At 40.0% G+C, this 25,469-nt stretch overlaps 1 protein-coding gene across 1 annotated transcript in view; it reads left to right on the top strand.

Moving 5' to 3' along the window:
- Positions 1-9,720, top strand: part of Cenpi (centromere protein I) — a 64,025-nt gene extending 54,305 nt beyond the window's left edge. The window contains exons 21-23 of the mRNA XM_055608311.1: positions 7,767-7,808; positions 8,446-8,462; positions 9,602-9,720. Coding sequence (XP_055464286.1) covers positions 7,767-7,808; positions 8,446-8,462; positions 9,602-9,638 — 96 coding nt within the window. The 3' untranslated portion in view covers positions 9,639-9,720. The remainder of the gene's footprint in view (positions 1-7,766; positions 7,809-8,445; positions 8,463-9,601) is intronic.
- Positions 9,721-25,469: the final 15,749 nt, after the last annotated feature.

Below are 25,469 nucleotides of genomic sequence, written 5' to 3' on the forward strand. Positions count from 1 at the left end.
TATCTTTTTTCCATTGTATGGTTTTGACGTCTTTGTCAAAAATCAGGTGTCCGTAAGTGTGTGGGTTTATTTCTGGGTCTTCTGTTCGATTCCATTGATCCACCATTCTGTTTCTATGCCAGTACCATGCAGTTTTTATAACTGTTGCTCTATAGTACAGCTTGAGATCAGGGATGGAGATACCTCCAGAAGATCTTTTATTGTAGAGGATTGTTTTAGCAATTCTCGGTTTCTTGTTATTCCATACGAAGTTGAGAATTTTTCTTTCCAGGTCTGTAAAGAATTGTGTTGGCAATTTGATGGGAATTGCATTAAATCTGTAGATTGTTTTTGGTAAGACGGCCATTTTTACTATGTTAATCCTGCCAAGCCATGAGCATGGGAGATCTTTCCATCTTCTCATATCTTCCTCTAATTCTTTCTTCAGAGACTTGAAATTTTTTTCATACAAGTCTTTGACTTGCTTGGTTAGGGTTACACCAAGGTACTTTATGTCATTTGTGGCTATTGTGAATGGTGTTGTTTCTCTAATTTCTTTCTCAGCCCTTTTGTCTTTTGTGTACAGGAGTGCTACTGATTTTTTTGAGTTAATTTTGTATCCAGCCACTTTGCTGAAGGTGTTTATCAGCTGTAGGAGTTCCCTGGTAGAGTTTTTGGGGTCACTCATGTATACTATCATATCATCTGCAAATAGTGATAATTTGACTTCTTCCTTTCCCATCTGTATCCCCTTGATCTCCTTCAACTGTCTTATTGCTCTAGCAAGGACTTCCAGCACTAGGTTGAAGAGATATGGAGAGAGTGGGCAGCCTTGTCTTGTCCCTGATTTCAATGGGATTGCTTTAAGTTTCTCTCTGTTCAGTTTGATGTTGACTGTAGGCTTGCTGTATATCGCCTTTACTCTGCTTAGATATGTGCCTTGTATCCCTGATCTCTCCAGTACTTTAAACATGAATGGATGTTGGATTTTGTCAAATGCTTTTTCAGCATCTAGGGAGATTATCATGTGGTTTTTTTCTTTCAGTTTGTTAATATGGTGGATCACATTGATGGATTTCCGTATATTGAACCACCCCTGCATACCTGGGATGAAGCCTACTTGGTCATAGTGGATAATATCTTTGATGTGTTCTTGGATTCGGTTTGCAAGTATTTTGTTAAGTATTTTTGCATCAATGTTCATAAGGGAGATTGGCCTGAAATTCTCTTTCTTTGTTGAGTCTTTGTGAGGTTTAGGTACCAAGGTGATTGTGGCTTCATAGAATGAGTTTGGTAATGTTCCTTCTGTTTCTATTTTGTGGAATAGTTTGAAGAGAATTGGAGTTAGCTCTTCTTTGAAGGTCTGGTAAAATTCTGCACTGAAACCATCTGGTCCTGGGCTTTTTTTGGATGGGAGAGTTTCAATGACCGCTTCTATTTCCTTGGGGGATATGGGACTATTTAATTGATTTACCTGGTCCTGATTCAGCTTTGGTAAGTCAAATCGATCAAGAAAATTGTCCATTTCATTTAGATTTTCAAATTTTGTTGAGTATAGACTTTTGAAGTAAGTCCTAATGATTGTTTGGATTTCCTCAGTATCTGTAGTTATGTCCCCCTTTTCATTTCTGATTTTGTTGATTTGGGTGGTGTCTCTCTGCCTTTTAGTTAGCTTGGCTAAGGGTTTGTCTATCTTGTTGATTTTCTCAAAGAACCAGCTCTTGGTTTCATTGATTCTTTGAATTGTTTTATTTGTTTCCAATTGATTGATTTCAGCCCTGAGTTTGATTATTTCCAGCCGTCTACTCCTTTTTGGTGTGTCTGCTTCTTCTTTTTCTAGGGTTTTTAAGTGGGCCATTAAGTTGCTTGAATGAGCTGTATCGAATTTCTTCTTGAAGGCACTTAGTGCTATGAACTTTCCTCTTAGCACTCCCACAAGTTTGCATCTGTTGTGTCTTCATTTTCATTGAGTTCTAGGAAGACTTTAATTTCTTTCTTTATTTCTTCCCTGACCCAGCTGTCATTTAGTAACAAGTTGTTCAGTTTCCATGTCTGTGTAGGCTTTTTGCTATTTCTGTTGTTGTTGAAGTCCAGCTTTATTCCATGGTGATCAGACAGGATACAAGGGATTATTTCAATCTTCTTGTATCTGTTGAGGCTTGCTTTGTGACCAACTATATGGTCTATTTTGGAGAAGGTTCCATGAGGTGCTGAGAAGAAGGTAAATTCTTTTGTGTTTGTGTGTAAAGTTCTGTAATTGTCTGTGAGGTCCATTTGATTCATGACCTCTGTCAGAGATATTGTTTCTTTGTTTAATTTCTTTTTAGTTGACCTGTCCTTTGTTGAGAGTGGGGTGTTGAAGTCTCCCACGATTAATGTGTGGGGATATATATGTGGTTTAAATTTTATCAATGTTTCTCTTACAAGTGTGGGTGCCCTTGTATTTGGGGCATAGATGTTCAGGATTATGATGTCTTCCTGGTGGAATTTTCCCTTGATGAGTATGAAGTGTCCTTCCCCATCTTTTTATTAATTTTGGTTGAAAGTCTCTGTTATCAGATATTAGAATGGCTACTCCTGCTTGTTTCTTGGGTCCATTTGCTTGGAAAGTGGTCTTCCAACCTTTTACCCTCAGGTAATGTCTATCTTTGTGCCTTAGGTGTGTTTCTTGTATTCAACAGATTGCTGGGTTTTGTTTACATATCCATTCTGTTAATCTGTGTCTTTTTACTGGAGAGTTGAGTCCATTGATGTTGAGAGAGATTAATGACCAGTGGCTGGTAGATCCTTTGATTTTGATGTTGGCTGTGTTCATAAGGTTGTGTGCTTGGTTGCTTTTTGTTTTACTGTAGTAAGGTTAATTATTTCCTGTGTTTTCTTGACAGAAGCTAATTTTCTTGGGTTGTATTTTCACTTCCAGTGTCTTCTATAATGCTGGATTTGTGTGTAGGTATTGTTGAAATTTGTTTTTGTCATTGAATATCTTGTTTTCTCCGTCTACGAGGACTGAGAGTTTTGCAGGGTATAGTATCCTGGGCTGACATCTGTGTTTTCTTAGGGTCTGCATGATATCTGTCCAGGCCCTTCTGGCTTTCATAGTTTCTGTTGAAAAGTCAGGTGTGATTCTAATGGGTTTGCCATTATATGTTACTTGGCCTTTTTCCCTTGCAGCCTTTAGTATTTTTTCTTTGTTCTGTATACTTACTGTTTTGATTATTATGTGGCAGGAGGATTTTCTTTTCTGGTCAAATTTGTTGGGTGTTCTGTAGGCCTCATGTATCCTTATTGGCTTCTCCTTTATCTTAGGGAAATTTTCTTCAATGATTTTGTTGAAAATATTTTCTGGGCCTTGGAGAAGGGAGTCTTCTTTTTCCTCTATTCCTATTATTCTTAGGTTTTGTCTTTTGATATTGTCTTGGATTTCTTGGACGGTCTGTGTCAGGAATTTTTTGGATTTAACATTTTCTTTGACAGATACGTCGATTTCTTCCATTGTATCTTCTACACCTGAGATTCTTTCTTCCATTTCTTGTATTCTGTTGGTTATGCTTACCTCTGTAGTTCCTGTTTTCTTCCCTAAAATCTTCCTCTCCATTATTTCCTCCATTTGTGTTTTCTTTAATTTTTCTAGTTCTATCTTCAGGTTTTGAGTTGTTTTGTTTACTTCCTTCACCTGTCTGCTTGTATTTTCCTCTTTTTCTTTTAGTTCCTTCAACTCTGTCTCTTTTATTTCTTTAAGTGATTTAATTATTTCTTCTCTGAAGGCCACAAGCTGTTTGGCTGCATCTTCCTGTATTTCTTCACGGATGGCCCTAATCTGCTTGTCTTTATCTTCCTCCATTTCTTTACGGATAGCCATGATCTGTTTGGTTTTATCTTCCTCTAATTCTTTACGTATTTTATTTGTTTCCTCTATTATCTTCTTCATCAACATAGATGTAAGGTCATCTTCTTGATTTTTTATTATGCTGCATTGTCCAGGGCTGTTCGCCCCTGGATGGCTGGGTTCTGGAGATGCCATAATGCTCTGTCTTTTGTTGGTTGAGCTTTTACGCTGATCTCTACTCATTGGGCTGATTTAGGTGTTGGCTGTTAGTTTCTGTGCTTCCTGGAGTCCTGAGGTAGGGAGTATTCCCTTGGCCGGAAGATGATTTTTCCTGAAGGAATCCTTCTCTGCTTTTTGGGTATGGTCACTGTATGGCCAGTGTTTCTCCGGAGTTGCCACTGCTCACCTCAGGTTTATAGCCCTGAGTAGTAGCTGTGGTCTATGTTAGGCAGGGGGGGGGGGATCTCCTCTTACCCATAGAATTTCTCAAGACAGCTGCCCCACTGCTGGGTTTCTTGTTATAAATTTAGTGTGCTGCTGCTCACTAAATTTCCATGTATAGTCCTCTTGAAGAAACTGCTGATTCCCTAGCTGTGGGGTTTTCTCCCAACAGAGAAACTCAGTCTGTTATCCTGTGGCGCACAGTTCTGTCCGGCAAATTGAGAGGTGCACTCAGCAAGTCTCTGGACTTGCTCCGCTCTGGACCTGGAGAATATGCACCTAGGTTGAGTTGGCGCCTGGGGGCACTGCTCTGGTCTGGAGCCTGGGTGCCTCACTCTGGACCAGAAGCTGTGTGTTCCTGTCTGGGATGGCGGCTGCAGGCACTGCTCTGGTCCAGACGCTGTGGGTGCAGCCCTCTTGAAGGACCAGGGATTCCCACAGTTTTGATAGTCTAGCTAGGGATAACTGGTTGATCCTTGGCACAGTATCTGAGGGCTGCTGTAATGGCTCTCTGGCTTTTGTAGGTCTGAGGATGCAGCTGTGTGTCCCAGTTCCCTAGGGGAACTCATAATGGCGGCAGAGCACAGCGCTCCTGCCTGCACTAGAGTCTGCGTGAGTCCAGGAAGTGTTTTGGTGCTGGGTTTCCTAAGTGTTAGAGCTGCTGACCCCCTCCGCTGGGGGTTTTCTCCTGCCAGAGACACGCAGTCTTTGCTTTGGGGACCGCTGTTCTGTTTGGGGTGGCGAGTAGAACCCACAGGCACAGATGCCCGCTTGTGGCTCTGCCTTTCTGGCCGTTTGGAGCCTTGGCGGCTCCCTAAACTGGGTAATTTTCTCTAGACCGTTTCGGGGTGGGGGTGTCGGCTGAGTGCTCTGAGATCAGACCAGCCGTTTCCCTCCCTGTGGGTTTGCACCTGCCAGTGAAATGCAGTCTCTGGTGCCTGGTGCCCTGGTTTTCTGGTGTCCACAGTTCTATCTGAGGTGGCGAATCAGGCGTGCAGGCAGGGCTCCGTGCAAGCGCCTGGGTCCCTGCTCTGGGTCCGGCCTGGCTCTTGGGGCACCCGCGGAACCCGAGTTTTTTCCAGGGGATGTCTGGGTAACCTGAGGTCGGTCCCAATTGTTTCCTGCTCCGTGGGGTTATCTCTCAACTGGGAAATCCAGTCTATGGTGTTTTGGGCCCACAGTTCAGTCTGGGACTGTGACCAGATCGCGCTGGCATGTAGCTCTGGGCTGGCGACCAAGCGCCTGGTGGAACTGGCGGAACTGGGATCTCTTCCGCGGTTTAGCCGGGTGAGTTAAAGCTGATTGAATCCCCCACCGTGGGGTATCCTCTCACCTGTGAAACACAATCACTTGTGTTTTATGGCCTCGAGTTCTGATTGCTGGTCACTGTGCCAATCCTGCTGTGCTGCTCCTTAGAATGAGAGTCCTCCCGGCGCCACCATCTTGCCCCGCTGTCTGATTTCATTGTTTTTTAATTGGTGAATGAATTCAGCTGTGTGACTGTACCACGTTTTTTTTAATCCATTAAACTGTGGATGGATATAAAGGGTATTTTCTATTTCCTGATTTTAATGAGTAATGCAGTAATAAACATACTGATTACCATAGTGGCTACAGCCATTTATTCTCCAACAAGCAGTTAATAAGGGATCCTCTCCAGTGTTTGTTGTCATCGCCTTTTTATATGATTGTGATTTATTTTTATTTTATGTATATGGAGGTTTTCCCTGCATGTTTGTATGTGTACCGCAGGTATGTCTGATGCTCCAGGGGCCATAAAATGTCTGATTTGCTGCAACTGTAATTATAGTGTTGAGCAATCTCTAGTCTCATGTTTTCTTAATAGCCATTCTGACTTAGCTGAGATAGAATATCAAAGTAGTTTTAGTTTTCATTTTCCTGGTGGCTAAGGATGTCAAATGTAAAATGTTTATTAGCCATTTGTATTTTTTCTTTTGAGAATGTTCTATTCGGTTTGTTACCTTATTGATTGATTGATTGGATAAATTGTTTTTGCGATGTTTTAATTTTTGCAGTCCTTTAGATATTAGCTCCCTGTCTGAAATTTAGCTGGCAGAGTTTTTCTCTGATTCTGCGGATTATATGTTCATAGTTTCCATTGCTGTGCAAATGTTCTTTAAGTTCATGTAACCCCACTTGTCAATTCTTGGGATTATTTTCTGCTTTGTTGGACTCCTTTCCAGAAAGTGTTTGCCTATACTTGTATCTTGAAGTGTTTTTTTTTCTCTAGCAATTGAGGAATTTCAGGTCTTACAGTGAGGTCTTTGGTTCATTTTGGATTTATTTTCAAGGTAGGTGAGAGGTACGGATCTAATTTTTTATTCTTCTGCATGTGTAAATGCAGTTTTCAAAGCAGCTGTAGTGAAAACCAAAAATCCTTTTCAGAATATTGAAACTAGACTATAAACCAACAGTAAGAGAAACTACACAGATACCTGGAGACTGAAGAATACATTTTTTAATGTATTGAGGAAATTTTAAAATTCCTATAATCAAATGAAATCATATCACAACCTACCAGAACTTCTGGGAGACAGCTAAATATTTCTGGGGCAGGGAAGCTGTGTTTACTTAAAAAAATCCTAAGGTCTGGAGAGATGATTCAGTGCTTAAGAGCACTTACTGATCTTTGCAGAAGACCCAGCTTCTGTTCCCAATAGCCACATGGTGGCTCACCACCATCTGTCACTCTGGTTACATTCCAGGGGATCCAATGCCCTCTTCTGGCTTTTGTGAACATCAGGCACGCATGTGATGCACTTATATACATTCAGGCAAAAAATAAACAAACAAAACACAATACCCATATACATAAAAAAACTCACAACTTTTAAAAAACAAATAAACTACGGATTTTAAATAAAATAATGATGCACCACAAGTTTCTAGAAAGGTAGTAAATGGCAAGAAATAATGAAGAATAGGGCAGAAATAAATAAAGTAGAGACTAAAAGAGCAAATAAAGCCTCAGTGAGACAAAAAGCTGATTCTCTGAATTGATAAACAAGATTGGTAAGGCCCCCACCAAAATAACTAAAAATAAATAAATAAAATCAGAGATGAGCCATGTTTTATTACAGTGGACTCCAGTAAAATCCAGAGAGGACCGATCAATATGGAAAGCTGAAAATGCATATCTGTCCTTGAAGGTGAAATTCAGACACATTCTTTTTTTTTTTTTTTTTTTTTTTGGGTAAATGTCTACCCTCAATCACTACTTTAATAATTAAGTACAAGCTAAAAAGAAGTCATAGGTTAGCTTAACTTAGGTGCTCAGTTATCCATTATACCTTTATTGCTCCCCTATTTGTGCTTTTAGGGAGAAGGAAATACAGGGGGTTAGTGAGTGCTTATTGAAAAGGAAACCCAGGGTGATGCTTGAAATAGAACCTAGCAAGATGAATCAGAGTATGGAGAGCCATGGTTATTATCTGATGACTTATGCTAACCTGGTGTGTTCATCTCTATGATTCCTCACTTCCTTTTTTTTTTTTTTAAGGAGAACCCAGAAGAAAGGACGGTAGACCTGAGCTCTATTCGGGTAAATAACTTTACTTTCATCACAGAGGGATTTCATGCAGCTTAATCAACAGATTTTATATGCCTTTACTTTTTTTTAGTCTTGGTTCGACTGCTTCCAAAAAGTGAAAATGAAATATTGGCCTTCATAACACAGTTGAATAATTTTCATCCAGACTTATTGGCATACACCCTCATTGTTGCTAGGATATAACTCTTCATAGTTTGATTCTTGCTATTCTGATTATTCATTGTCTCATGTAGTAGTACAGGTGTATGTATCTAAAATGAATCTGATGTAAGAACAACATGTACAGTGTTTTCACTATCCTAGAAATCCTCCTGGTACACAGCATAGACAGTGAGTGACAGAATATCTTTTGTGTCATCTATTTTAGATACTAAATTTCCAGAGTATGAGAATGGTGGTGCTTTTCTATTTCACAGTACTTTGCTCTGATGACTGCTTTGCTGATATAATTAAAGCAATATGTAGCCCTTAGATTAATTTAGTGACTTAGCTCTCTAATCATGAACCTAGTCCTTCTAATCAGTTGCTTTCAATTTGCATTTAGGATGTTGTAAACTTTTCTGGGGAAAGGAGATAGGGAACAAGTGTACATGTTCAATAAGTAATTTTCCCTTTTTTGTACCTGCAGGGGAAGAAATGGAACTGGTATTTGGATTATTTATTTTCAGAGGGTTTTCAAGGCATAAAACTTTTCATAAACAGTATTATCCGTCGTTCTTAGAAGAATGTTGACAAACACACTGGCAATGCTGGACTAAATTCCTCATTGCTGGACAGGCCAAATAGCTGAGTGTGAGTTTCCATATACGTTTCACAAGCTGACTGCTGTCTTTAAGGAGTATACAGGCTGGCCTTCTGTCTACAGCTCAGGATAGCTTTGTTGTAGACTAACTTAGTTATAGCATTCAGATTTTTAGCTTACTAATGAAAAATAACCTCTTCATCATCCAGTTCTGCCTTCACTGACTTATGAATGAAGAGATACATCTGCTTTCTGGTGGGAAATTTGTTTTGCATTTTTGTCTGCTATGTTAGTAAAAGAGAACAAGACATACTTATGCAGAGTACTCTGCAGTCTCTGAAATCTTGGGGATATTTTATCGTTTGTTTTATTTTTTTAAGTTACTAAAACAGCTGATGACTTCCTGGGCCTGCATTGGTAGTAATTATATGAGTGAAGGAAGGGGAGACAATGAAGACACTTCTGATTGAAACCACTATTTTGTTTTAATGTATATGCATATGTATGAATTTATGTATATAGATTTAAAATTTCCAGGCCTAAATAAACTTAAGCTTTACCTTCAGGAGTAATTCTGATTTTAAAGAAATAATGAAGATTATTTTTGCTGGAAATTAATTGTAAAATTTTGTTTCAAGACTCCTGAACAACATCTATTTAATACATTCACATTAAAAATAACACCTAGCCAGGCACGGTGGCACACGCCTATAGTTGCAACACTCTGGCAGAGGCAGAGGCAAGCAGATATCTGTGAGTTTGAGGCCAGCCTGGTCTACAAAATGAGTCCAAGACAGCCAATGCTACACAGAAAAACCCTGTCTCAAAAAACAAAACAAAACAAAAAAGAATAACTAACACCTGATTTTTAATGGAGACTCTGAAAGCCAGCAAGGACTGAATATATGTTCTATAAGATCCAAGAGACCACAGATACCAGCACAGACTACTATACACAGCAAAACTATTGATCCTAATCTCCAAAGAAAGGAAAACATTCTACAATAAAACAAATTGAAGCAATTTCTGTTCACCAATCCAGCTCTACAGAAGGCACTAGAAGCAATATTTTACCCTGAAGAGAAGAATAAGAGGACACAAAAGAATAAATAATCCCAGAGCAGTTGGTCAAAATGGGGGGGATGGTGTTCCTCACTCTGTAACAACGAAAATAAAGTGAATTACTATAAGCATTGCTCATTAATAATTCAATATTAATGGTTTGAATTCTCTAATAACATGGCATAGACAGACTGTATTGGAAAATAGGATTCGTCTTTTGGTGAATCCAAGAAACATACCTCAAGTACATACCTCAAGTACAGATCTGTACCATCAAGTACAGATATCACGTTAGGGTAAAAGAATGGAAAAAGCCCGTGGCAGCTCAGTCTCTAAATGGGCTTCCTAGTAAGGGGAACAGGGACTGTCTCTGACATGAACTCAGTGGCTGGCTCTTTGATCACCTCCCCCTGAGGGGCGAGCAGCCTTAACAGGCCACAGAGGAAGACTTTGAAAGATAGTCCTGATTGAGACCTGATAGGCTATGGTCAGATGGAAGGGGAGTAGGTCCTTCCATATCAGTGGACTGGGGAAGGGGCTCAGGAGGAGATGGAGGGAGAGAGGGAGGGCAGGATTGGGAGGGGACAAGGGTGGGGCTACAGCTTTTTATACAAAGTGAAAAATGTAATAAATAAAAATTATATTAAAAAGTATTTCAAGCAAATGGATCCAGATGCAAACAGGTATAGCTGTTTTAATGACTGACATAACAGACATCAAACTAAAATAATCAGATTGTGAAGGACACTAGCTACTCGTTAAAGAAAAAAAAATCCATCAAGAAGGTATTATAGTTCTAAAAATTTGATGTACTGTATTAGGGTTCTCTAGAGAAATAGAATTGATAGAATGGCAGTATTTGGGGTTTATTAGAGTATCTTACAGATTATGGCCTGACTAGTCCAACAGTGGCTGTCTCCTAATGGAAAGTCCAAGAATCCACTACTTCAGTTCACAACTGGTCTTTAGTATACACCAGAATCCTGAAGAAGTGGGCTCTAGTACTGGTGAAGGAATGAACTTCTCAGTGAGTGAGGGCAAGCAGCAGGTAAAGAACAAAATTTTTCTTCCTTGTCCTTTATAAAGGCTTCCACCAGGTGTAGCTGGTATTTAAGTGAGTCTTCCTACATCAAATGATCAAATTAGTGTAGGTGTATTTTTTTTCTTTTTTACAATACTTTATTGGGTTCTTATACCTCTGCCTCCCTTCCAACCCTTATCCACCCTAATTCCTTTCAATCTCCCAACACTACGTAGGAGAGAAAAGTTAGAGGGAAAAGGTGTCGTAGAACTCTAAAGGCTGCTTCTTGCTGAACAGGGACATAGTCCCTTGGGGGCAAGTCCAGTCTTCATCATCAGATTATCTAGCAGTCCAGAAAAGCAGCAGTAGCAAATGCAACAGGATGAACCACCAGCAGCAGGGAGAGCAGCAGCTGTGTTTTTCTTTGGAGCACCCTTGCTCCTCTCTGAACTCTGGCATGTATGCCTTCTCAAGAGTCCCCAGATTTCCAAATGTAAACTATCTTCATCTGGCAAAAATCATACCCTTGTTAATGCACGAGGCAAATCATAGTTAGCTGTGTACAATTTGAAGCAACCCCATATCCCACACCTGGGATTAAAACATAAAGAGATTTAGATAACTGGGTTTCTAAAGATATCAAAACTCTCACTACAACCAGGTGTGTTCAATGGCTTGGGTTTTTAGTTAATTCCAGAAGTAGTTTATGTGAAAAGTAAGGATAGCCACCACATACATCAAGTTCAGTTCTCAGCACCCACACAGGATCACAATCATCTGTAACACCAGTTACAGGAGAACCAATGCCCTCTTCTGTCCTCTTTGGTCACCAAGTATGCACATGTTGTACATGCAGTCAAACATCCATCCACAGAAAAATAAATAATTTTTCAAAGAGGACAGAAAAGGAAAGAAAAAAATATTTTAAATTATGGCTAGTAGTGCCCTAAGCTTGATGCAAATCTACAAGAAGCCCAAGGAAATACTAGCAAATCAAATCTAGTAATATACTGTAAGACAAACTGGGATTCACGCCAGGATGCCAGGGTCATTTAATATTGAAAAATCAATTAATATGCCTTGTCAAAATGTTCTTTTAGAAAGTAAAGACAGTCTAATAATGCAGAGACATTCCATATTTAACTAGTATATTGACTAGAGGCAGTATTTACCATGCTCTTCTACAGCTTAATCCAATTCTTGTTTTTTTTTTTTTTGTTTGTTTGTTTTTTGTTTTTGTTTATTTTAAATCCCAGCTGGCACTTACAGAAACCAACATATTGATTTTAAAATTCAAATAGGAGATCATTTAAGGGGAACATGAAGAGTTGAAGGAGGGGACTAAGAGGTCACATGTAAAATGAGCGTAAAAAGAAGTCAGAGCAGATAGGAAGACATAAGGGGCCAAGGGAAAAAGACAGGGAGAGAAGCAAAAATTTGTTTTAAAAAAAAAATAAAGAAGCACTAATGAAACCTATATATTTGTAAGTTAATAAAGGTCCCCCCCCAAAAATAGACATGCTAAACAAACACAACTAGATACCATTAGAAGATTCACATTTCTTGAATTCAAAGTTTACTACAAATGTTGTGGGGTATCCACTGGAAAAGAATACTCACACTGGTTTAAGGTAATATTAGTCAGCTGGCAACTACACTGGGTATTTGGGATGACAGTGTAGCCCTGTGCTTTTCTCAGGGTGAGCTTTTAAGCATATCCTAAGTTGATATCTGTTAGCAAGAACTGTTTTCCAGAAGCAGAACTACTGAAGCCAAAAAGCAAAGTTAATACATATAGAGATTTTCCCAGAACTATGGACTTTCATGGATTAGGTCTCTGATTTTGTTTTGGCAGGTGGTGCTGTCTATCTGCTGAGTTTTAAGACCTGAATGGTACTTCCATTATGGAGTCAGTTGTGCTAAGGTTTGGGGCCTATTGAAATCACAGTGTGGTGTGAGGACAGATTATAGATTAAGGATAGAGAGATGGCTCAGTAAGTAAGAGCACTTGCTGCTTTTGCAGAGGACTTGGTTTAGTTCCCAGCACCTGCAATCAAGTGTCTCACAACTGCCTGTACCTCCAGCTCCAGAGAATCTGACACCAGTTTCTGACTTCTGCAGACATTTGAATGAACATGTGCATACACACATAAGCACACACAAAAGAATATATATAGAACAATGAATTAGAACTGAGAATTCAGAAATGAGTATAAATCTTTGAGATAATTTTACTTGAAAAGTGGTTGCCAAGAAAACTCAGTGCAGTTAAGTTACAGTCTTTTCAATAAATGATGCTGGAGTAACTGAATATCCAAATGCAAAAGATTCTGGTTTGATTTCAATGTCATGCCATATAAAAATTTTGTTTCCATTTTCCAGCTATTATGAATAAAGCTGCCATGAACATAAGTGAGCAAGTGTCCCTGTAGTGTGATGGAGCATCTTTTGGGTATATGCCCAGGAACAGTATAGCTGGATCTTAAAGTAGAAACTATTCCCAATTTTCTGAGGTTGTACAAGTTTGCACTGCCACCAACAATGGAGGACTGTACTCCTTTCTCCACATCCTCATTACTGTGTGCTGTCACTTTAACTTTTTAGATGTCCCTCAATCAAAGAATGGATAAAGAAAATGTACATATACACAATGGGATACTACTTGGATATTTAAAGCAAGGAAATCATGAAATTTGCAGGCAAATGGATGGAACTAGGAAAGATTATCCTGAGTGAGGTAACCCAGACCCAGAAAGACACACATGTCATGAGCCAAGCTAACTGTCCTCTGAGAAGCCCCACCCAGCAGCATATCAAAACATGCTGAGACCCACCAATAGATATTAGAGGGAGATCTGGGAATCTTGTGGGAGAGTCAGGAGAAGGATAGAGGGACCTGAAGGGATAAGAACTCCACAAGAAGACCAACAGAGACAGCTAGCCAGGGCCCAGGTGGGTGTGTGGAAACTGAAACACCAACCAAGAACTATGCATGGACCGTACCTAAGCCCTCTACATTTATGGAACTAATGGACAGCTGTCTTCATGTGGGTCCCTTAGCAACTGGAGCTGGGGCTGTCAGTGATATGGACGCAGTTGCCTGCTGTTGGATCACTTTTCTGTAGCTGGGCAGCCTTGTCTGTCCTCAGTGGAAGAAGACTGTTTTAGTCCTGATGCGACATGAAGTGGGGTGGCATGGCACAGGGGTGGGGGTGAGAAGGGGGGCTCCCTCTTCTAAGAAGAAGGGGAGGGGAAGAGGGAAGGGGCTGAAATCAGTATATAAAGAATAAATTAAAGAGAAAGAATTTGCAGCAAATAAACCTGAATGTAAGAACTTAAACTATTAGATTCCTAGACAAAATACAGAGTAAATCTTAATGATCTTACATTATTCGGTAGTGATTTCTTGGCTACAGAACCAGGCACACAGAATAAATGAAAAATGATTGTCAAAATTAAGTGCCCCCTCCCACTGTATGGTCGAGCAAACAACAGTATGATGAGCAAGGATGTGGTTGAGAGATTGTGAAGCTGAATGGTTTGTCCACTATGAAGAGAGGCAGAACTGGAGAAGCGAGGGTGTTGAAGATCAGCCTGATGTGAGAGTATCCTGCACTGCCACCTGAAGTCATGATGAAGTCCCAGCCAGTTGGTGATGCCACCGAGGGTCCTGTCCGGATCCATGTCTCTCCAGCAGTAGGGGTCTGTGTTGATGTCAGTGGCCCATGTCACTACCAAAGCCATGCAGACATCCCTGGTGTGAGCTGCTGCCTGAGGCCATATTAATGTCTGAGGGCTTTGCAGAGCTGGCTCCACCCTTCATTGGCCATGGTATGGGAGAGATGTGTCCCTCCTTCCCTTCTTTGCTGCCTGTGGCAGGCTGGCCCACCCTTCTCCTCGGCAAAGCAGGAGAGCTGGATCTGGTGTCACAGGCATCGAGAGCTGGTTGGCTGATCAACTCTACCACCCAAGCTGAGATCTTGGGTTTTGAGCTGGTCCACCCCAACAACTACCCCATGTATAAACTGCTGGAGCATGCGAAGGGGCTGGTCTTGAACAACCAAAACTACAGAATCTCCCTGACACAGGGAGCAGTTGGATATCTGAAAGGAGTCCCAGTGAGGAACCAGTATTAATAGTGTAGCAGAAGCCAGAGGCCTCAAACCAGACCAATAGCTCATTGCAATGAACATTTGCAAGTAAAGCTGTTTGGGCAAAAGGCTGTACTGTGTGACACTGTGACATACTGAAGTTTCCATGGCGAGAGTTTTTGTTTTTATGGGGGAGGTTGCAAGGATAGAGGGCAGATGTGGAGGGATGAGGAGATGAGTGGCACTGGGGTGTGTGCTGTGAAATTCACAAAAAAAAAGTTTTTAAAAAAGAAAAATGAAAAAATTAAGAATTTTCATGCTTTAGGATGGGTGTAGTGGTGCATGCCTTTAATCCCAGGAGATTAACTGGATTTAACTTTAATTCAGGAGGCAGAGGCAGGCAGATCTCTGAGTTTGAGGCCAGCCTGGTTCCAGGATACACAGGGCTATGTAGAGAAACCCTGTCTTGAAAACAACAACAAAACATTTCAATGCTTCTAATAACACCATTATGAAAGTAAAATTAACCTAGGCCTGGACTTAATAGCAAGACCCTGTCTAAAAACAAAACAAAAACCTACAGTGAAATGAAAACAAAATTGAAAATAACTGGAAATGACCCGATAATCTTGTATTCAGAAGATACGTAAGAACTTTCAGAGCTTGGTAATTTTAAACAAAATGCAAAGTGGAATGAGAACCTGAAAAGCCATTTCCAAGAAAGGTGTGAGTATAGAGCAAGAGTTTGAAAGGGTTGATTTGGACTCAGGGTTGCAAGGTTTCAGTCCATAGTCCCAGGCTCCTCTGATTCTGGGCACGGGCTGAAGCAGAACTTTCAGGTGGCAACACAGAAGCAAGGGCTGTTCACCTCATGGTGTGTGGGAAGCAGAGAAAGAGAAGGCAACAGGGTGTAACTGTCAATGGTGGGATCACAGTGACCTGCGCCCTCCACTTGGCCCCACCTCCAAAAGTTTCCACTATCTCAAGGAAAGCAGTACCCACTGAGCACCAAATGTTCAGTGCATAACCTGGAGGGGGTCAGATGTTTCATATTCAATTCATAGTCCCGTCTGACCCTTAACCTAAGATACAGGCCATGGATCTTAAGCCCTAAAAGCTGAATTAATTTCCAAACATGAAGTTAGTCTGAATTTTGAAAGAGCAAGAAATTAGAATTGTACTCAAGCTCTCCATTTGGGATCTTTCCTACTGTATTTTATCACAGTAATGACAAAGTTACCCCAGGCAGTAGCTGAGCCTAAGACCCCATTGTTCTCACACTGATTGATTTTGTGAGCCCATTCTATATAAGAGAAGCCATACTGCATAGTAACTATGGTATCTTGTTTTTTTGACAGGATCCCACATTGGTCTCAAACTCACTATGTAGCTGAGGATGGCCCTAAACTTCTGGTCCTCCTGCCCTGACCTACAACACCGTGGGATTACAGATGTGCACCACTGTGCAGTTTCTGTGGTACTGGGGAGAGAAGCCTGGCTTGGCATGTTGTCCAGCTGCTTACCCAGTGAGCTCCATGCAACCCCTTGCCTACAAAGGGAGCTCTTTTCCATGTCATCCACGAACATTGAGTTGCTTTGAGTTTTTGGCAGATAATCAGTTTAAAGTCTTCTGGCTGCCTTCTTGTCCTCTCCCTGATTTTCTGGGGAAAATGTTAGTGGAATCCTCTTTGTCCCCAAATTTTTCCTCAGACTGATAGTGAGCAGAAAGCTTCTTGTATTTTAGCATTTTAATGATGTGTGGCAGATTTTCACAGTTGGACTGTTTTATTGTTCTTCCAGCACTTCTGCCAAGTCTTCCACAAAGGCTCCAAGGATTTTGTGGATTTGGCCTTGAGGAGTAGTTCTGAGCACATCGAGGGGATTATTTTGGTCTTTGAGGGACATTGGAGACCTCTTTCTGTACCTCCTTAGCTTCTACATAGTAGATAAAAATTGAAAAGTTAGTGGGCGTGAAGTGGCATTTCATTGTGGTCTTGATTTTTATTTATTTATTTAATTATTGTTATTACTATTATTTTGGGTTTTTTTTTTTTTGAGATTGTTACTCTCTGTAACCTTGGCTGTAATGGACTCGCTTTGTAGTCCAGGCTGGGCTTGAAGTCGCAGAGATCCACCTGCTTCTGCCTTCTCAAATGCTGGGATTACAGGCATGGGCCACTACACCAGGCTGATTTTTGTTTATTTATTGACAAACGATGTCAAGCATTTCCTCATGTCTTTCTGGCTATTTGTGATGCTAAATAGAGAAAAATAAATGAGAGTGAGATTCTGCCTAAGTTAGGGTGTTTGATGAAAAGGAATACTCCAGGGATATGAATTTTTATGTAAGCACAAGGAAAGTCACTACTCTTTGCATTTAAGCTTATGATTCCTGAAATCCAAAAATTTGTGCAAATAATTTGGAATAATTATATTTTATAAGTATAGGATGATAAATTAAAGAACTTTTAGTACTGCTTGAATTTAAGTTTAGATATTTCACTTGTATTGAATAAAAATGAAAATGCTAAGTGGGCAATTATTATAGATACCATTATTTTACAGAATAATATTTTCAGAGTTAAAGTAGATTGATGTTTACTGACTTTTATTTTTTTCAAAGTTTTATATTAATAAAGAGAAGTCTACATTTCATTTATTTTTAATTGCTTTCATGTTCTAATAGAAAAATAATAGCTTCATTGCAAGTAGAGTCTTATATTAATTTTATTTGCCTTTTTATTGAAAATAACTTTTTCATATAATATATTCTGATTATGATTTCCTTTCCCCCAACTCTCCCATATCCTTCACTCCCCCACGTACTCAAATCCACGTCTTTTTTGTCTATCATTAGGATAACCAACAGGCATCTAAAATAATAGTAAAATTACATAAAATATAAACAAAAGAGAGTAGAACCAGCCAACCAATCAAAAGAAAAAGAACAGAAGGCCAAAGAAACACATATAGATGCAGAGATAGCTTCCCACACACAGAATCCCATAAAACCATAAAACTGGAAGCCATAGTACATACACAGAGAACTTGTAAGGGAAAAATTAAAATCCCTGACAAAGCATTATGAGACAAAAAACTTCCAAAAGTGCCACTGAGTTTATTTTGTGTTAACCATTTACTGCTGGGCATGGAGCCTGACCTTCAGAGTGATTTGTAGTTCCAGTGAGACTGCTGGAGAAACCTAATTATTCATTTTTGAATTGGTATTAATTAGAGATAGCTTCTGGGTTAGTGATAGGGGGTTGTGCCCACCTCACCTCTTAGCATTGGGACCCCATCTGGCTTAGACCTGTGCTGCCTGAGTCTCTGTTAATTCATATATACATTGATTCTGCTGATTCAAAGGGTTTTGTTTCATGGGTGTCCTCTGTCCACTCTGGCTCTTACAGTCTTTCTACCTCTTCTGCAGGGTTCCCTGAACCATGAGGGGAAGGATTTGATGGAGAGATCTCATTTAGGGATGAGTGTTCCAATGTCTCCCCGTTGGTAGTGTCTGCTTGTTGGTCTTTTATTTTTGTTCCTATCTGCTGCAGGAGGAAGCTTCTCTGATAATGGTTGAACAAGACACTAGTCAATGAGTATAACAGAATGTCATTAGGGCTCATTTTATTGGTATGTTTCTTTAGTAGACCAGTAGTACTTGGTTTTACCCTAGGTCCCTGGGGATGGGTTCCATCTTATAGAGTGGGCTTTAAATATTGATTGAGAGGTTTTAAAGTCCAGTCAGAGAAGCAGCTGCTTACCACTAAGGTATGTGTTATGGTAATTGTACCATGCTGTTAGCTGATATGGTTCATAGGCATCATAGCTGTGTAGGACTGTTGCTTTGCTTTCCTCCTTTGGAAGCCTACATAGTACCTTCTTGTACCTTGAGAACTAGTTCTTGGGGAAGAGGATTCTGAGTTAATTCCAAGGACAGTTCTTATTTATTTATTTATTGTCCCATGTATAGATCATACGTTCTTGTTCATTTGCCTCACTCATCAAAATTCGATGTAGTTCCAATTTTTGTTTTTGAAATAAGGTCTTACTTTGTAGCCCAGGCTGGTTTGCAACTTGCTCTGTAGCCCAGGCTGCCTTGGAAATCATGATATTCCTGAGGGTGTGATTATAGGCATATCACACATTTTGTTTTGTTTTGTCTTGTTTTATAGTGCCAGGGTGGAACCCAGGGCCTTGCACATAGTAGGCAGGACTCTATCACTGAACTACAGCAGTGCATAGAAATTTGAATAACTGATTCAGCAGCTCTAGAGATCATATCCTTCCCCACTATTAGAGTGTGTTCTTTTTGCTTATTTTGACGATAGTTGTTTGATTAGTGACTTTTGTCAACTATTCTTTAACAATTGTATTTTTTTGTCATGTGTGGTCTAGTAGGTTAGTTTGGTTGTCAGCTCATCATTGGACAATGTTTCTTAAATTCCTGGAACCAATAACTATACTGTGGTTGGAGAAGTTTTGGGGGTTATTTTCAGCATCTAGTCCTGCCACTGGCAATGCTGCCTTAGCCTAAATTTCTTGTGTAGAAGCTCAAGCTTAGACAGGCTAAGAATAGAGGAACTTTCTCAGGTATTTCTTGGGTAGACCAAAAGTCATCTGCATGCATATGTTCTTCCAGATTCCTTGGAAAATGTGAGACTTTTTTGGTTTTGTTATTTTTGAGCTCTGGCTAGCCTGACCATGCAGAACTTGGAACACTCAGATATCTGCTTTGCCTCTCCCAAGTGCTGGGATTAAAGGTGTGTACCACCATGCCCAAATTCAGGACCTTTTTAAAAAGCTTATATATCACTTCAATTTTTTTCTTTCCTTCTCCCCCTTTCAAGGTCTGTTGTGTATCTTTTTTTAAATTTTTATTTTTTTAATATTAGTTACAGTTTGTTAACCTTGTATCCCTATTGTATCCTGCTCCCTCTTTCCCTCCCAATCCCACCCTCCCACCCTCATCTCCTCCCTGCCCGTTTCCAAGTTCACTGATAGGGGAGAACCTCCTCCCCTTCCATTTGATACTGGTTTATCAGGTGTCTTCAGGACTGGCTGCAAAGTCCTCCTCTGTGGCCTAGCAGGGCTGCTCCTCCCTGGGGGGTGGGGGTGGGGAGGTCAAAGAGCCCTCCATTGAGTTCATGTCAGAAACAGTCCCTGTTCCCCTTATTAGGGTGCCCACTTGGATACTGAGCTACCAAGGGCTATATCTGAGCAGAGTCTCTAGGTTGCATCCATACATGGTCCTTGTTTGGAGAAGATATTAAGACTCATAACCAAACCTTCGGCAGAGTGCAGGGAATCAAAAAGGGGGGGGGGGGGTTAATATGACCTGGAGAGGACAGGAGTTCCACAAGGACCAAATATATCTGGGCACAGGGGTCTTTTATGAGACTGTTGTGTATCTTAATGTTTCCTTTGTCTCAGCTAAAAAGCTCCAACAGTTGCCTGTATTTGGTTTTGACAAATGCTCCGCCTAGAGGATGTACTTTGCACTGCATTTAGGCCCGAATCAGGTCTGGTACACCCAGGCTTTTAAGTAGTATCTTCAAGGGAGCCATCTAGACATATGCAGCAGTGACAGTTGTCTGGGATTGATGCTTGAAAGCGCTCCAGCTCTGTTCTTCCTCCTCATGTATCTGCCACACTAATGCTTTCCTTTACAAATGTGGCATGTAAAAAAATTGAAGGCTTTCTCAGAACTGGAGATTGGAGAATAGAAGTCAAATAGGCTAAACTGACATTGAAGTTTTATTTTTCTTTTGACATTTTTGTACACATATACACTGTTTTTTTAGTTATGTATCTAAATATGACCTTGAATTTCTGATCATCCTACCTCTATTTCCCAAATATTGGGCTTATAGTCATGCGATAGCACACTGGTTTAGGTAGTATTGCATTTGAGGCAAGCACCCATCAATTGAGTAACATCCACAGCCTTCCTTTTCTCGATTTTTTTTCACTTGTTGAAGAAACTGACTGTTTCTTTGCTTGAATTTCCCACAGTCTAGATTTTCTGATTCAGTCTTCATGGTATTATTATTATTTAGCATGTTCTGATCCCCCCTTTCAAAGTTAATTAAAGGAAATTGAATTTTTTGGCAAGAGTATTTCATGTATGATGGTGTTTATGTTTCATTTTCTTTGTAGTTTAAGAGTATCATTTGGTTCTTGTCTTCAGCTTTTACAAACGGCTTAGAGCATAAAGACGTAATGATAATCTCTCATTTCTATGAATTACTTTCTTCCAAAACTAATTTATATTCATCTTCCCAGTAATAAAGTATTTTATTCCATGGAACTCGAAAGTACCCTTTCCCCATTAAAATATACATTTTATTACCATCATTATGGAATTTTTTCTTGTTTTTTTAAAAATTATTTATTTATTTTTTATTAATTACAGTTTATTCACTTTGTATCCCAGCTGTAGCCCACTCCCATTATGGAAGTTTTTATAATGAGCTTTGACTGCAGTATTTTTTGAAACCAGAATCTAAATCTTTGTAATCTTTAATTTTACTGTAATTTAAAGAATAGTGCCATATCCATTTGGTAGTTTGAGATATTATATGACTGATTTCATTTCTTCAGCCATTATGCTAATCATCTAATTTCACAGGTAAAAAATGGTAAGCTTTGAAAAATTAAATAATTCTCACAACCATTCATAATGAAGTCTAGCCTTTTCACATCTGCTGACAAAATTCTCTACTTTGTATTATACCTTATTCAGAATAAAATCACATGACATTGCAAACTATGCATTTTCTTCAGAAAAATACCTCTTTTCAAAGACTAGTAGTATCATAAAAAACTAGTCCTGTAATAGAGGAAATACATATTGTAAGTATGAGCCATGCCATAAGAAATCATACAAATGTAGAGAAAATTGAATTTCTTCTCTATTTAATACTTAAACATTACTAAGTTAATGTTATATCTAGTTACCACTTCCTCATCTGGAAAATTAAAACCAAGCACTTTACATAATTCAGACATTTTGAATTATAGCCCTGTGCTAAACTCTGGTGGAAAGCAGGCAAAACACACCAAAGCTTCCTTCAAAGAAAAATGTTTGAAAATTTTGGGTAAAGAATGTAGAGGGCACCTAGATCATTTTCCTGCTTACTCTAAAGCCTGTAGGAACATCCCCTCCTCCACCGCACCCTGCCCCAGCTGTGCACAAAAGAAAATATGATTCCTAGGCTAAAGGACATCGCTTAGTTGATAAAAAAAAACACTTACCTCAAAGAATGAGGATCTATGTAAAAATGCCAGGTGTGGTAATTGACAGTTGTAATCTCAGGCCTGGGGAGGAGGGGACAGGAAGATCCCTAGCTTGCTTGCTGGTCAACCAATTGGTAAGCTCTATCTCAAATGACATGGATGGTGTTCCTGAGGATGACACCTGGGGTTGCCCTTTTTCCTTTTCCCCCGACAGTCACACACACACACACACACACACACACACACACACACACACACACACATACATTCTCTCTCTCTCTCTCTTCACTGATTCTTCTCTTAACGACTGTTGGTATAATATTCTTTTGGAATGTATACAATTTACCCTTGTTCATTCAAATCCTGATTTCTCTACCTACTATCTGATTATAATCCAGACACTGCATTGTGATGTTTATTCTAAGCATCACCTGTCTCAAATTGATGTAAACATGCTACCATTTGTTCTCTGTGCTGTCAATGAAACAACCAGCCAGTGCTGTACAATGGGGTGAATAGGGTGGGACATCCTGGTCCAGAGGGGAGGAGAAGGAAACAAGAGAGTAGGAGGAGAGGTTGGCAGGAGAGGTCTTCAAACCACTTGGAGGGATGAACCTGGCCTAAAATATGACTAAGAGCAAGTATAATATGTAAAAGCTAAATGGTAACAAACTATGCGGGTTTAAAGGTTTAGGATGGAGTAATCATTACCCAGCATTGTGCTCTAGGTTAACTAAATACATCCTAGTCCCCATATGGTGATTTTGTGTATACAGCTGGTTTAGGAATAACTGCAGTTTAACAAAAAGATAAATCAATAGTAAATATTAATAACCCACAACAAATGACTAAGGATATACAGCACTCTTACTGAAGCAGAAAATAATGACTACTTTTGTTACTGATGCTTTAGACACTGTATTCTTCCCTCACCTCTAATCTAGGAGAACCATAAAAGCCAAATATTGGTAGTGAATAAAGGAAGGCTATTAAGATTGTTATTGCTTTTGGGGGTTTTGAGAAAGATTCTTGCTATGTTGACCAGCCTGGCCTGCAACTCAGAGAGATCTGCCTGCAGTAGGACTAGGGTATTTGCTATCATGCCAAACCAGGGTTATAATTTTATTACCTATAAAGATATTTTTGTTCATCATTAAGAACATTGGTTCCTTTGTGCACATTATTGCTTTTCCTACCTATTAGTTATTGAAGGCACTCTGGCCAGCCTGAGCATGGCAAACATGGCTCTAGCAGACCTTGTCCTTCTTTCCCATTCTCTCTTCTTTTGTCTTTAATTCTGCTCAAGAATTTCATCAGTAAAATTTTCAGAACTTTTTTCTTAAAAATTGTGCTGCCAAGAGTGCAGGGAACCTTATGGAAGAAGAGGACGATACAAAGTCCTGGAGGGGACAGGGAACTCCACAAGGAGACCAGCAGAGCCAAAAAACCTGGGCCCAGGGGTCCCTGCAGAGACTGATACTCCAACCAAGGACCATGCATGGAGAGGACCTAGACCCCTGCTCAGAGGAAGCCCACAGGCTGCTCAGTTTCCAAGTAGGTTCCCTAGTAAGGGGCACAGGGGCTGTCTCTAGCATGTACACAGTGGCAGGCTCTTTGATCACCTACCCCTAGGTGTTGCAACCTTGCCAGTTCACAGAGGAAGATGATGGAGCCAGCACTGATGAGACCTGATAAGATAGGGTCAGATAGAAAGGGAGGAGGTCCTCCCCTATCAGGGAAGTAAGGAAGGGGCATAGCGGGAGAAAAGGGAGGGTGGATGGGACTGGGAGGAGACAAGGGAGGATATAGCCAGGATACAAAGTGAATAAATTGTGATAGACAAACAAACAAATAAATTGAGAAAAAATTTGCTAGTGACTAGAGGGATTGGCTGAGCAGTTAAGAACACTTGATGCACCTATAAGATATGATAAACATAATGAAATCTATACACCTAAAAAAGATAATTAAGAGAGCAGACATGGGGTAAGATTATCAATCCTCGTTTTGAAAGACAGATGGGATGCACATTAAACATTGACAAGAGTCTACTGAGCGCATTTGAAAAACTCTAACTAGCAGTGTTTTCAAAGCAAAGACTCATGACCAAACCTTTGGCAGAGTACAGGGAATCATAAGAAAGAAGGGGAGTTAGTCTGGTGAGGAAAGGATAGGAGCTCCACAAGGACCAAACATATCTGGGCACAAGGTCTTTTCTGAGACTGACATGCAACCAAGGACCATGTATGAATGTAACCTAGAACCTCTGCTCAGATGTAGCCTGTGGTAACTCAGTAACCAATTGGTTTCCCATAGTGAGGGGAACAAGGACTATTTCTAACAGGAACTCAATGACTGGCTCTTTGGCCTCCCCACCCCCCAAGGGAGGAGCAGTCCTGTTAGGCCACAGAGGAGAGCTTTGTAGCCAGTCCTGAAGATACCTGATAAAACAGGATCGGATGAATGGGGAGGAGGTCCCCCCTATCAGTGGACTTGGCAAGGGGCACGGTGGAGATGAGGGAGGGAGGGACTGGGAGGGAATGAGGGATCGGGACACGGCTGGGATACAGAGTTAATAAAATGTAACTGATAAGAAAAAAAAAACATAAAAAAAAGAACACTTGATGCTTTTGCAGAGGACCTGGGTTCAATTCCCAGCATTGTGGCTCTGATGCCCTCTTCTGGTCTTCATGAGCACTGCATGTATGTGGTGCATAAGCATACATGCAGGTAAAACTCCCATACACATAAAATTTAAAAAAATTAACTTAATACAAATCAAGCCACTTAAGTAGTCACAGGTTTGAAATTTGAGTGTGATTATTCTAGCAGTTTTTTGAATCCCTGTACATACCTCCATTCATCTTCTAGTGTAATGTACCTTAGGATTTATGAAGTGTCTAAACTTTCCTTGGCTTGTTTGAACTTTATAATTGATCAGACAACAACATGTGTGTATAAACTCTCCTCATATCTGCATAACCATCCCCAGGCTCTTAGAAAATTTGGCTGCTTTATCTGTTAATTTCATACACTCAGGATCACATTTTTAAAGAAAGATTTACAACATGCTCTAGCAGAGGAAATTAGTTTTCAAATTAGTGTAAAATTTATCCGGCATCCTAAGTTTTCTAATTCAGAGACCTCAACATTGTATGGTTCTTCTGATTCCTATATAGTGATCCAGTGTCTGCTAAGTACTTAGCCTATTTTGTTGACTTGCATATGTGCATGCACATGTGTGTGCATGTGCACGCTTGCAGAGGATTCTAAGAATTATTTCTATTGCTATTTATTGAGTTTGGGAACTTTTGGTTCAGGCAAGTATCCATGAAGGTGATTTTAGTTTATATGTGTGTAGTGCTCCAGTAGCTTGGGCATGTGTTCAGATCATCTGAAAGAAATTTATGAAATGATACAGATAATAGTATAGTGACAAGAGGGCAGAGGTATCTTATTGGTGCCATCTATCCATAGGCCCAAAATTTTGCCTTTGA

Source organism: Psammomys obesus, unplaced genomic scaffold (assembly GCF_907164565.1).
Source record: "Psammomys obesus unplaced genomic scaffold, mPsaObe1.curated_primary_1811, whole genome shotgun sequence".
NCBI classification, from domain to species: Eukaryota; Metazoa; Chordata; class Mammalia; order Rodentia; family Muridae; genus Psammomys; species Psammomys obesus.